At 38.9% G+C, this 12,794-nt stretch overlaps 1 protein-coding gene across 2 annotated transcripts in view; it reads left to right on the forward strand.

Annotated features, from left to right (window-relative positions):
- Positions 1-12,794, forward strand: part of RTN1 (reticulon 1) — a 114,129-nt gene that overhangs the window by 61,973 nt on the left and 39,362 nt on the right. The window contains exons 2-3 of one of the 2 annotated variants that reach the window (XM_087727683.1): positions 5,371-6,060; positions 7,566-8,366. The exons of the other annotated variant lie outside the window; for it this stretch is intronic. Of the exons in view, the coding sequence (XP_087583809.1) occupies positions 5,371-6,060; positions 7,566-8,366 (1,491 nt within the window). The remainder of the gene's footprint in view (positions 1-5,370; positions 6,061-7,565; positions 8,367-12,794) is intronic. 2 annotated transcript variants of the gene reach the window in all.

The following is a 12,794-nucleotide window of genomic DNA, read 5'->3' on the forward strand; positions in this document are numbered from 1 at the left end:
ACAGCTAATGGGGTATGTTTTTTGTACTAAAATGCTACTTACTGAGTCATAAATGCACAGCACTTTACAGATTTATAAGGCGAAAGGGGAGACATACCTGATTTCAGTTTCAAGAAGCTGAGAGATAACAGAAAAGGAATCATAATAACTTTGCTGGATCAGACTCAAAACCTGTCTAGAACAGTTTCCAGGGTGGTGATACAAAGTTTGATCCTATCTTATATTCTTTAATATTTTTATTAATAATTTTGATAAAGATGAGGATGGAGTGTTTATCAGATTTGTCATATTCTTCTCCTAGACAAAAATAAATGAAATTCAGAGCAGTATGATCTTAAATCATATTTTACTTATTTATTTATTAGAATTTATCAAACAAAAAATGAGAACAAGAATAAAGGTAAAACTACAATAACAGGATGATAGGCACCTTAGTGCACTTATGCAGAGTCCACAGGAAGAGGACTAAGACATTATAGTTTGGGTGTTGTCATTGAAAGCCTGACGTGGAGCAGTTATACCTATGCCAATGCCTTTTAGTGATTAAAGAGAATAAGATTTAAAACTATCAAAGAGGCTAATGTTCAAATATCTTCAGCCATGGAATTTCATTGAGTGATTTTAGGCTGATCAGACTAAGTAACATCATGGGAATAATACTAGAGAAGAAAATGCTTTGTACAACTGATTGACTGATTGATTGATACTATTAAGTCAGGGTTGATTATTAATGACCACATAGATTTTCTCTAGAAGGATCTGTCTTTAACCTGGTTTTTCAGGTCTTTCATTGCTATTGTAATTGAATCCATTTATCTTTCTGTTGGTCATCCTCTTCATCTCTTTCCTTCCACCTTTCCCAGCACTATAAACATCTCTGGAGAGCCGAGTGTTAATGTGTTCAAAGTCTAATAATTTGAGCCTTGTTCATTTGTGCCTTTGATTGAGATCTCTGGTTTGATTTGTTTGATTATATACTTGTTTGTGGATGTTTTGGCATTTTATTGTATTTTCAAAAGATTTCTCTCTTTTTTAATGTGATTTTTATTCAGGCTTTTAAAAAAGATTAAAAATTAATCCAAACTAATCCAAAGCAAGGAGGGGGAAAGAAAGAAAAGACCAAAAGTGGAAAAAAGAGAAAAATGTTTAAGAAAACATAAAAGAAAAAATGCAAAAAGAGGGCTTCTAATATTCTTCACAGCAGTTATAATCATATTTTAATCTCTCTCTCTCTCCCTAACAGTATTCTCAGGAGCTTTCTCCAACATCAAAATTCAGAAGTGTCAGTACTCTTTCTTGTCTGCTTCCTCAAATTCCAGTTTTTTGTGTCACAGGAAAAAACATTGCCTGCACAATTCTGATCTTTGTAGCAGAGGTGGAAATCATTTTTTTTTACTACCAGTTCTGTGGGGGTAGCTGGTGGGCATGGCAGGGGAAGTATACTGCAAAATCCCCATTCCCTCCCCACCCCACTAACCTGTTTTCCAACTCTGTTCTCCTGTTCAGGGCAACAAAAGAAGATCAGCTGGGAGGCAACGGGGGTGGGGCCAGCCTATTTGCCGGTTCTCTGAACTACTCAAAATTTCCACTACCGGTTCTCCAGAATCTGTCAAAACTGGCTGAATGCCACCTCTGCTTTGTAGATCTCTTTATCTAAATATCTTTTCCAAGATCTCCATTCTCTACTGAGTGCTTGTCTGTGTCATATTTTAAGAGTCCTGCTTCTTTTGTGCTTTAGATAGTTGTCAGAAAAAAGGCGGAAGCTATCCACCTCTTCAACACTTTCAAGTCAGTTCTAAAGCTAGTTACTATACCTGTTATTATTTTAGCAATCTTTATTTTTAATCTCAATCCCATTTTTCACTAGGCTCTTTGATTTGAGAGCCAGCATGGTCTAGTGGTTAAGGCACCAGGCTGGAAAGTGGGAGATTGTGGGTCCTGTCTTAACCATGAGAGCCTGCTGGTTGACCATGGGCCAGTCAGTCTCTCAGTCCAACTCATCTCACACAGTGGTTGTTGTGAGGCAAATAGGAGGAGGAAGATGGGTTGGATATGTTTGCCATCTTGAGTTATCTGTAAAAATAATAAAGGCAAGATTCAAATAAATAAAAATAAAATAAAATAAAAATTACTAGCGTTTGCATATTGTTTGCCTTTTCAGCTATTTTTGTTGCGTCATCAGCATAGCATAAGTTGTTGATGCTTCCTCCTCCAGTTTTGAAACCATGCTCATCTTCTTCCAATCCAAGTTCCCTCAATATATACTCAACATAAAGGTTGAAGAAATAAGGGGACAGTAGACAACAGGGGCTCCCAAACTTGGCAACTTTAAGACTTGTGGTTGTGGACTTCAGAATTCTGGGAGTTGAAGTCCACAAGTCTTAAAGTTTTTAAGTTTGAAGACCTCTAGTCTACAGTCTTGTTTCACTCTTTTTCCAACCTAGAACCAGACTGATTGCCATGTTCCATTAGATCATGGCTTTCTGACCTATGTATAGGCTTTGTATGAGGACAAGGAGATGCACTAATGAGCATCCCCATTTTTCTAAGCAGATCTCGACATGATCAACACAATCAAAGACTTTTCTATTAACAGAGAAGCACATAGGGAATTCTTTTTTATATTCTTTGGCTTTCTCAATTATCTCAATAATGTCTCTTATTCTTTGGCCTCTTCTAAAACCAGCTTAAACATGTGGCATCTCCCTTTCTAGGTAGGTCTCTAATCTGCCTTGGATGATCTTTTTGGCTAGCATATGAAATTAAAGATACTGCATAATGATTTGCTTACACTTACACTTATAAATAATATAAATGTAGTAAATAGATAAATGATAGAGGCCATGGGGAAGCAACATGCTTCCTTGAACAGGTATGAATAGTGATGGAACCATACTTTAGACCAGTGGTCCCCAACCTTTTTATCGCCGCGGACCAGTCAGCCTTTGATAATTTTACTGTGGCCCGCTGAGCGCGTCGATGACCAGCGCTAGTAGCGTAGCCTTGCGCAGGCGCAGTTCAGTATGGATAGCGTAGCACAAACTGCGCCTACGCAAGGCTACGCTACTAGCGCTGTCTACGCTAGCCCTACGTAGCTGCACAGGCGCTCTTAGGTTTTTTTCAGGAATCGGCCAGCGCTGAAGCGCTGAAAAGGAATGAGAAGGGTGGCGCTGGACACAGGGGGGCGGTGGGCCGCTGGTGATGTCAGAGTGCCACCAGCGGTCCAGTAACACCCCTTGTGCCAGTTAGCCCTAATTTGCATACAGAAAGAAACTATGGCCCCCGGCCGCTGCAGCGATCATGGCCCCCGGCTGCTGCAGCGATCATGGCCCCTGGCCGCTGCGCGGCCCGGTGCCAGGTACTCCACGGCCCGGCACCGGTCCGCGGACCGGGGCTTGGGGATCACTGCTTTAGACAATATTGACAGATAATATTGTCCTCCTCTTTCACCAGTGAGCAGCTTCAAATGATTCTTCAGAAGAACCATTTCACAGAATAAAATCCCATTTGATCATTGGTGACATTTCTTGTTTAATTGTCTTGGAATAGGTTCATGAATTTCATTCAGAGAGCACCGCTTTTGAATTTTCTCTCAGATCTGTATGAAGTTTATTGCAGGGAATTACAGCAGGGGTGGGTTTCGGCAGGCACTACTGCTGGTTCACTCATGGGCGCGATGCCCATGTGCATGCTTGATGTGCGCTTTGGTTGTATGCACAGTGCAATAAAAAATGTTCTGCGTATGCGCAGAAGTGAAAAACAAGATGGTAGCATCTATGGTGCCGCCCAGAGAACCAGTTCAGGGATGTGGCAGGCCTGGGTTGCTGCTGGTTCCAGCGACCCAGGCCACCAAACCACTTACTGGTTTGGCCGAATCAGTTCGAACCGGTAGGAACCCACCACTGAATTACAGACTCCTGCTGATTCAAGTTAGCATAAAGTACCAACCTAACTGCTGTATTGTTATTTCCCCAAAGGGATGCAGAACATTTTGCAGCCCAGGAGGTTTAAATATTTGCATTCTTGTTGAAATAGGCTATTAGGGAGTTCCCGTCTCCCACCCAGCACTCTTGTTCTTAAATAGTCAAAAGTCTCTTGGGAAGATTATGTCTTGCTGTTTGTTTCCAACTTCAAATAATCAGACCTTTGTTACTGTGGGCCATGCTTTGCATACAGTAATCTTTCTTTCTGTTATATTTTTTATCTTCAATCCATCACTGTATTGAACTAGTTACCAAATGTTTTGCAAAGCTTTGTCTCATGCAAGTGATGCTGCATCCAGGAAGGGGATCCATATTTTGTTAAGCACTAGCTGCAAGAATTAAAATTCTATGGAATATAGGAGGAAAGAGAGTTACTCATATAAACGACCATGTTGCAATGAATGAAGATTTTGCCTTTAGCTTTATGGGAGTTACTGGGATAACGTCTTGCAAACATTACTCTCAATGCACTTCATTCAATTTGTTGTGTTTTAGGGATTCATTAATTATTAGTAGCTGGTTAGTATTAGTGCTCTTTTTTATTCCCTTTCTCCTATGAGTTGCATGCAATATCCATGGAAACCCAAACAAGCAAGCAAAGATTATACTGATTAGGGACGGAAGTTTCCATCAGTTCCAAAGAAGTTTCAAAAGTGGGTGCAGAAGTAGATGGTAGAGAGCAACAAGTCCAGTTAAGTAACTTCTTCAAAAAAGAAGAAGGAAAATTAGATCTCTCCTGGTATGGGAATAAGATGAGTCTCTTAGTGACCAAATAATATAATGACTGTTGCAAATATTTTATATTTATTCTTATCCCTTATTTTTTCTCTGGGCAAGGATTTTCTGTTCTGACAAAGATTGCCCCCTGAAATCTTGCTATAGCAACAATCTTGAAAGTCTGAATAAATGAGTCGAAATGAATGCTAGAAAATTATTTTCTTTTCTTTTCTTTCTCCCGATGATACTTAGGTAAAGTTCTGAGCAGGCAGATGTTACTGATCTGATTGCAAAGTTCTGATTGGCTGATAATTACGTTCAGGCATTAGATTTACAAACTTGCCCATGAACCTAAGACTCTTGCATTCTGATGATCAAAATGGTCGGAATACCCTGGATCAGTTTCAGATGTGTTTTAAAATAAAATTAGAGACGTTGAAAATCAGAAAAGCTGTTTGTCTGGAAGTGCCTTAGATAAACTGGCTGAAGATTATATGTGTGTACATTCACACTCATTCACTAATATAGCTTTGTAACTACACCAAATTCTCAAACAAAATGCCTGTAGACAAAGTGTTTCACCCACCTACCGCCATGTGATAATATGGAATTTTTTTCATATAATAGAATTTTCTTTTGGATTAAATTTTATTTCTTTATCTATTTTTAGGAGGAATGACTTCCTCTCACTTCTATGATTATGGTAGTTCCAAGACATCAGACAGAAGCAATGGCTCCCTTTACACCTCTCTGTTTTCTGATGAACTCTATACAGCACCTCAAGATTCTTCTTATTTCACCGGAAATCTTTCCAGGGAGGACAGTCATGTTACCCCTTCGGAGAGCATTGAGGGAATTCATGCCCAAAGTGGGCTATTTAGCTCTGATTCAGGAATAGAGATGACCCCAGCAGAATCTTCTGATGTCAACAAGATTTTAGCTGATCCAGCGGAACAGATGAAATCAGAATCCTACAAGTACATGGACATCAGTAGATCAGAAGAGATTAAATACCAAGAGAGCTGTGATACAGTCAAGGAAGACGTGAGTCCTCTCAGCTTGATTAATAAAGGAGTGGAGGACAAGATTGGAGCAAAAGGGATATCATTTGATGAAAAACACGAGTCTAAAGAGGGCTCATCTTTTCTACTGGACCACCAGTATAGCCCCTCAGAAACATCACCAGTCAAGATTACACTGACGGAAATAGAAACTGTGGAGGTGCCTCTATCAAAGGAGAAAATTCCTGAAAAACAAGAAGCTGGTCTCAAACCAAGTCATGAAATAGTTCCTACAGTGACAGTATCTGAGCCAGAAGATGACAGCCCAGGCTCAATTACACCACCTTCTTCAGGAACAGGTAAAAATGATTACATACTAGAGTACAATAAAAAATAATTTAGGGGATGAGGAAGATTTGCTGATAACATACATTAAAAAGCCCCTCCCTTTTTACAACCCTTAATTCAGGATAGAGTCAGAGTGACTGGATGGAATTGAGCATTTACTGGCTGGATGCCCTTCCTGATGCCACATGGAGTTCTCAGCAGATAGCATACACAGTTAAATTTTCTAACAAGAGGACTTTACAGGTGGATAGAATTGGAACTCCTAAATTGTTAGTGATGGCCATGATGGTTGGAGAATTCTGGGTATTGAAGACATACATCTGGGGGGTTACTCAAATAATTCATAAGTTATACATTGCTCCCTATGATATAGAGAAACCTCAATTCACAGCAACACTCAACATTTTGTTCCTTCTGCAGATGACCTGGGTGTGTAGGGGAAAGGTTGGCTAGAAACCCACAACTATTTCCTTCCATTAAAGTACCCAATATTAAATTCTGTGAGGGCCACTACAATGAGTAGTTTTATTGCCATGGTACAATAAAGATAAGTGGTACCGGCAGTGCTTTTAGTATCTAAATCCTTTCTTCTGAATTTAAGGACATTTTTATGTAGAAAAGCTCTATGCCAGGGTGTTCAACCTTGGCAACTTTAAGACTTATGGACTTTAATTCCCAAAATTCCCCAGCTGGCCATCTTTAACTCTGGCTTATTAAACAGCAGTGGAGATCTTTTTCTCCACTGGCTTGAAAAGATGCTGCAGCTCTAGAAATCATTAAAAGGAGAAGTGAAATTAAAATCAAAATCTGTCCGAAGGGAACATCTCATGATAGATTGGGAAATTGTTTTGTCTCCTTTGGCCATTGGGCCGTTGGCCATGGACATTTTTTCCCTGCAAAAGTTAGCCATCCTCCTTTAGCAAGCAAGAGAGGGGAAGTAATTGGCAACTGCCCAAAAAGTTGACACATTTATTTCATGGAATATAAAATATTAACTTATATGGAATATGACACTTAGCAGCAAAGCCTATACTAAAAAAAAGAGAGAGATGTCTTATGCTTTGTTATGTGTCACATATATAAACTACAGTCCCATTTTATACCCATCTTCAAAGCTTTTATGAGTCATGCCACCTCTAGTCTGTTTTCAGCAATATGTTTTCACACATTAAAGCACCCACTTTTATATTTTGTACAAACCGTGTATTTTTAAAAACTTTCTTATTATTTGCAAATTGTTAGAGTGAAGTCATGCCTCCTTATGAGGAGAAACATCAGCACTAGACATGAAAAAACAATCTAGACATAATACAGAAAGCCCATTGTGTTTGCTCTAGAGCTTGTGGGTTGGAGGTACTGTACACGCGTAAGTAGATTATTTGATTGCTTCCTAAAGAAATAAAATTGGATTTTTGCTAACCAGAATTTTTATCCTTCTCTTTCCCTCATGTTTATGTTTTCTTTTTATTGCACTCCTTCTTCTTTCCAACTTGGAACTATCTCCTTGAAATTCCAGAACCTTCTGGTTCTGAATCTCAAGGCAAGGGCAGCCTTTCTGAAGATGAACTTATTAATGCCATTAAAGAAGCAAAGGGCTTCCCATTTAAGCATCCTGAAGGCCAAGGACCACAAACTGTTGTACCAGAGAAACAAGATAAGAAAAACAAGTTGACAGAATTTCCAGCAGGAAGTGCTCCCTTGGATAATGAAGCAAGCAGTGCTGAATCAGGTGATTCTGAAATAGAATTGGTATCAGAAGACCCTCTAGCTGCTGAAGAGGTTCTCCATTCCAACTACATGACCTTCAGCCATGCGGGAGGTCCTCCACCTTCCCCAGCCTCTCCTTCAATACAGTACAGCATCCTGAGGGAAGAACGTGAAGCTGAACTGGACAGTGAGCTCATAATTGAATCATGTGATGCTTCATCAGCCTCTGAGGAGAGCCCTAAACGGGAGCATGACTCTCCCTTAATGAAGCCCATTATTATGGACATTATCGAAGAAGAAAATCACACTAGGAATGAAGGCACCAGAGCTTCGGATTACAATTTAAGTGGCTCCAAGGAAAGCAGAATGAACAGGGAAAATCTAGCAGACTCAGCCTCCTACTTGAAGTGTTCTTTTGCCGCCTCTAAAGTCCATGCTGATACCGTGTCTTCGTCTACCATCAGCAGTGAAGAGATAAAGGACAAAGTAGCTCAGAAGAAATCAGCTGAAGTGGCAGCGACTGCTAGTGGAAAGAAATCACCTTCCAAGAATTCAGTGACAAGAAGTCCCTGGTCTTCACCACCACTGCCATTTTTAAATAAGCAAAAAGGTAATGCTGACCATTTTTATTGCCAAACATATGGGCACTTTGGCTATCTGTGAGAATAGATGATGAAAATAGTGGAAGAATCAGGAACAGCAAAGGTCTGCCTCCTCATAGATAGGATTTCAAAGCAAACCATTTATCTGGGGGCCAGGAATATTGTTAAGAGTTGATTAAGACATGGGGTGAATATTGGAAATGGCTATTTGCGATGTAGATATTGCCCAAGTTCAATTTATTGTGGCTTTGGTAGCATGAAACATCACAATAACAGTTTGGTTTTATGCACCACATTTGCAAGAAACTCACTTTCAGAACATTAATGTTATTGGGGAACTTAATATGCAACAGAATGATTATCTCCACTAATTAAAAATTCAATTTACATCTTATTTTCCCCCCTTCTCCATTAGTTAGTTCAAGGAGACTTACTACTGTGTTTGTTTAAAAGTTTTAAATACCTATTTAAAGACGTCTAATAATTATTTTAAAGTATATTGGGTAGAATTAAAAAATACAATGTAGAGAAATGATAGAAGAATGAACAACCTTGTTACAGAGATAAAATGATTATCTTTAATCAGCATTCCTAATGGGCCAGTAAAAATAATCTTTAAGCACAAAAGGTGTAGATTGAATCATATCTCATTTAGATCTGGGCCATAGAAAAGACACATCTAAGAATACAATAATGAAATAGGTAGCACACATAAATGATGTAGAAAAGAGGTCCACAATCATCAGGCTGTGGCCCAATACTTAGCCGCGGCCTGTTTGGAAATGGACCACATAAGTGGCAGATGAGCATATGAAGCTCCACTTGTGTGAGTAGTGGGCGCTAGCACTTGCACACAAAGCTCTACTCACATGGGTGGCGGGCGCTTGAGCTCACATAAGAAGCTCCATTCACACTAGCAGCGGGGACGTGCACCTGCCACTCATACAAATAGAGCTGTGCACGCTTGCACATGCATACCTACCACTCACACAGTATCTGAAGGGCCTCCTTCATTTTGTTGCTATTCAAAGTATATCAGGAGCACTCAGGGATATCCATAGGAAGGGATCAAAAAGTCAAGATGGCAGCCATAACTGGTCAAAACCCTACTCTTTCTTATGTGCATCTATATAGTTGTGGTAACCATCTTGATTTTGGACTCCCTTCTTGTGGAAAGCCCTGCCTTATTGCAAAAATGCTACTGTGATCTTCCAGCCATCATATGGTGCCTGTCACCCTATGTTTATCTTGGCTTTTTTCCCCCTGGGTAAGTAAGTATCTGGCCATTTTTATGTATTTTCTAAGAATGCCATACGGAGCCCACGTGCGCCAGTACAATTGTTGAAAATAAAGATGGTTTCTCAGGTTGATGCTTTCTTCAGAATCATGCTGACTTCTTATTTTGTAAGTAAATGGTTGGGGTTCCCTTGATTTTAAGGATTTTGAAATTATGAATTAAGAAAGAGCAAAGCCAAAGGAATTGGGGGTGATGGTTATTAGAAAATATTTGCAAATAATTGTATTTCAAATGAAACTTTTGTTGTACAATTGTCCTGCTACAAAATACAGGATTTTACCAACAGAACCAAATATTGTAATATGGTATTTGGAAATTTCTTGTCTTTTCTTTGTTTGTTTTTTGTCTTTTTTCTTTATGCAAAAATGAATATATTCACAGTGCCTATTAATTGATAATTTTAGAAGCACCCTTAATGTAGATTTTGCTCAGGCTTTGAAATTATGGTTCCCACATATTTATTATTAAGTGTGTGTAATCTGGCTTTGTTTAAAACACACACACACACATACATTCTTACAGGATTGTCTTGTCTTGCCACTCCTGTTCTTGGCTTTTAAATAAACTACATTAAATTCAGATTACACATAAAACTGAAAGCAGGATACAAAATATACAGTAGTATTTCTAATACAGTCATTTCAGAAGTGAGTTCTTCTTTCTTGCCCATATACATTTCATTGTGATTTTATTTTTTTTAATTCCTCTGTATTCACAACAATCAAATCACAACAAATGGTAACAAAAGCATAGCTATAAACCTGCACCCACATTAAACACTTTAAGCCCAACCTAAACCGCTATGAGTAGTACAGTATATAGAGGACTATATGTGAAATCCATTAATTTTGCTGTAATCATTTTTTCTGATACAACATTTTTTCTCTACTTAACATAAGTTGCCATGTATGAGGCAACTACCGCTGAATTATTATTTGCTTTTTATTTATTAGAATTAATAATAAATGAATATTTGAAGTATTTATTTCTTTTACTATCGAATCAACTATAAATTGAAGTCTAAGAATGTACTTCACAGTAAAAGAACTGTGAAATACCTTGATATCTGATGATAATTCTGGGGGTGCCAAATATCTAATTTACAGAATTAGACAGGTATTTGTCTTACAACCAGCATTTAGCAACCATTTGAAGTTACAACTGCACTGAAAAAAGTGACTAACCACTGATCCTGCCACTTAGAACCATTGCAGCCTCCCTACAGTCACATGAAGAAAATTTGGGCGCTTGGCAACCATTTTGTATTTATGACGGTTGTAGTATCCCAGGTCATGTGATCACCATTTGTGACTTTCTCAGCTGGACAAGCACAGTCCAGGGAGGAAACTGAACTCTGCAATTCATTTAGCAACCACAGTGGTTTGCTTACCAGCCATGGGAAAAATAGTTGTAAAATCAGGCACCCCTCGTTTAAGTACCTTGCATAGCAACGGAAATTCTGGTCCCTATTGTGCTTGTATGTCAAGGACTACCTGTACTAAAGTTCCACATATATGGGACTGAATTAGATGTAACAGCTAAATCATGGTTTGCCATTAAACACAACATGAGATGAAAATGGAAAGATTGTTCAACTAGAAGAGCCCAGTACTTTGGACATTAAACACATCAGACAGAAATTCAATAGATTCATCCTTTCTCAGAATTGAGATAGCAATGCTGCATCTGATAAATAAATGTCTGTATCAAGCAATGGTTGAAAGCATAACTCTCATTCAGATTACAAAAACAATAACTGTGTCTATCTGAACTTTGCTGATCTGTTTGTAAACAAATGACACCACAACATACCACAAACAAACTCTAATTCAAAAAGTTTGTATTCACACTGGGGGAAATTTCTATTTTTGAACTGTTCGTTTGAGTCATCAAAACATTATTTTCTTTTATCTCCACTATCAAAGATTTTCAGGGAGAGGGGGAAAAATATGTACAAAAAAAAATCAGTTTGAATTTAGTAAAAGCAACAATATTGGAGTGTTTGAATTTTTCCTCTGGTTTAAAAGTGTTCATGGAATAGTTGCTCAAATTCAAATGTACAATCTGGAATTTGGAAGGATGAGGAATGGGGTTTACTTGTTACATTATTAAAATGAGATCTGTCATCCCGCTCTCTGTACATATTTTGGTATCATTGCGGCAAAAGAAAGAAAGCGCCAACCTGCCAGCAGAGGTGGGTAAAAGACCCACCTCTGCTGGCGGGCTGCCTCGACACAGAAAGAAAGCTGCCGGGCTGTCGTCCTCCCTGCTTCTCCTGCCCCCCCTTCCCTCTGAGTGAAGAAACAAACACTGCCCCGATACAGAGAAAGAAAGTTGGCGGGCTGCCCTCCCTGCCTCTCCTATCCCCTTCCCTCTGAGTGAAGAAACAAACACATACACACACACATACACACACAAATTACTTACAATTACTTACAAATTACAATAATTTTAAATTCTTCCCTCCGACCCACATATCTTTTCCAGCTGTTTCACAGAGGATTTCAACTCTGCTCTTGTCTGCCATGATGAAAATGTAAAAATATAAAAGGAAAGAGTTAAGAGCTGCTGAGGTCAGGCTGGGTTAGCTGTTGCCAGAGTCCCCAATGGATGACTCTGCTTAACTGTTTAAAAAAGCCTCTTAAAAAAAGCCCTCTACAGGAGGAGGCAAGAGAACCACATGCCTCATCTACATAAGGAATTTTTTAACCCTTGCTTAATTCTGCTCGAGTGATCATAAAGTCAGACTAAATGAGGCACGTGGTTCTCCCGTCTCCTCCTGTAGAGGGCACTTTTTTAGAGGCTTTTTAAAACAGATAAGCACTAAGCAGAGTCATCCACTGTGACTCTGGCAGCAACTACCTCAGCCTTTTTCCTTTTCCTTTTTTTTTCCTTTTCATGATGACAGTGGTGAGGCTCTGCCTCCCCTGACTACACGTCACTGTTTGGTATAAGCTTGATGGAACACAGTGAATAAAGTATCTTATCCCTTGGGGTAGGGTATCAATTTTACTCCTTCTAAAGCCCAGATTTACCTTTCTCCTGTTAAATCATGCCTATGTTTATGTATATAAACTCAGCAGAAGATGCTACAAAAAGAAGATACTAGGAATATACTAGTATACTAGAAAAACCTTTG

The sequence above is a fragment of the Thamnophis sirtalis genome, unplaced genomic scaffold (assembly GCF_051295495.1).
Source record: "Thamnophis sirtalis isolate CommonGarterSnake01/CBP01778 unplaced genomic scaffold, rThaSir2_p1.2 scaffold_1, whole genome shotgun sequence".
Taxonomy (NCBI): domain Eukaryota; kingdom Metazoa; phylum Chordata; class Lepidosauria; order Squamata; family Natricidae; genus Thamnophis; species Thamnophis sirtalis.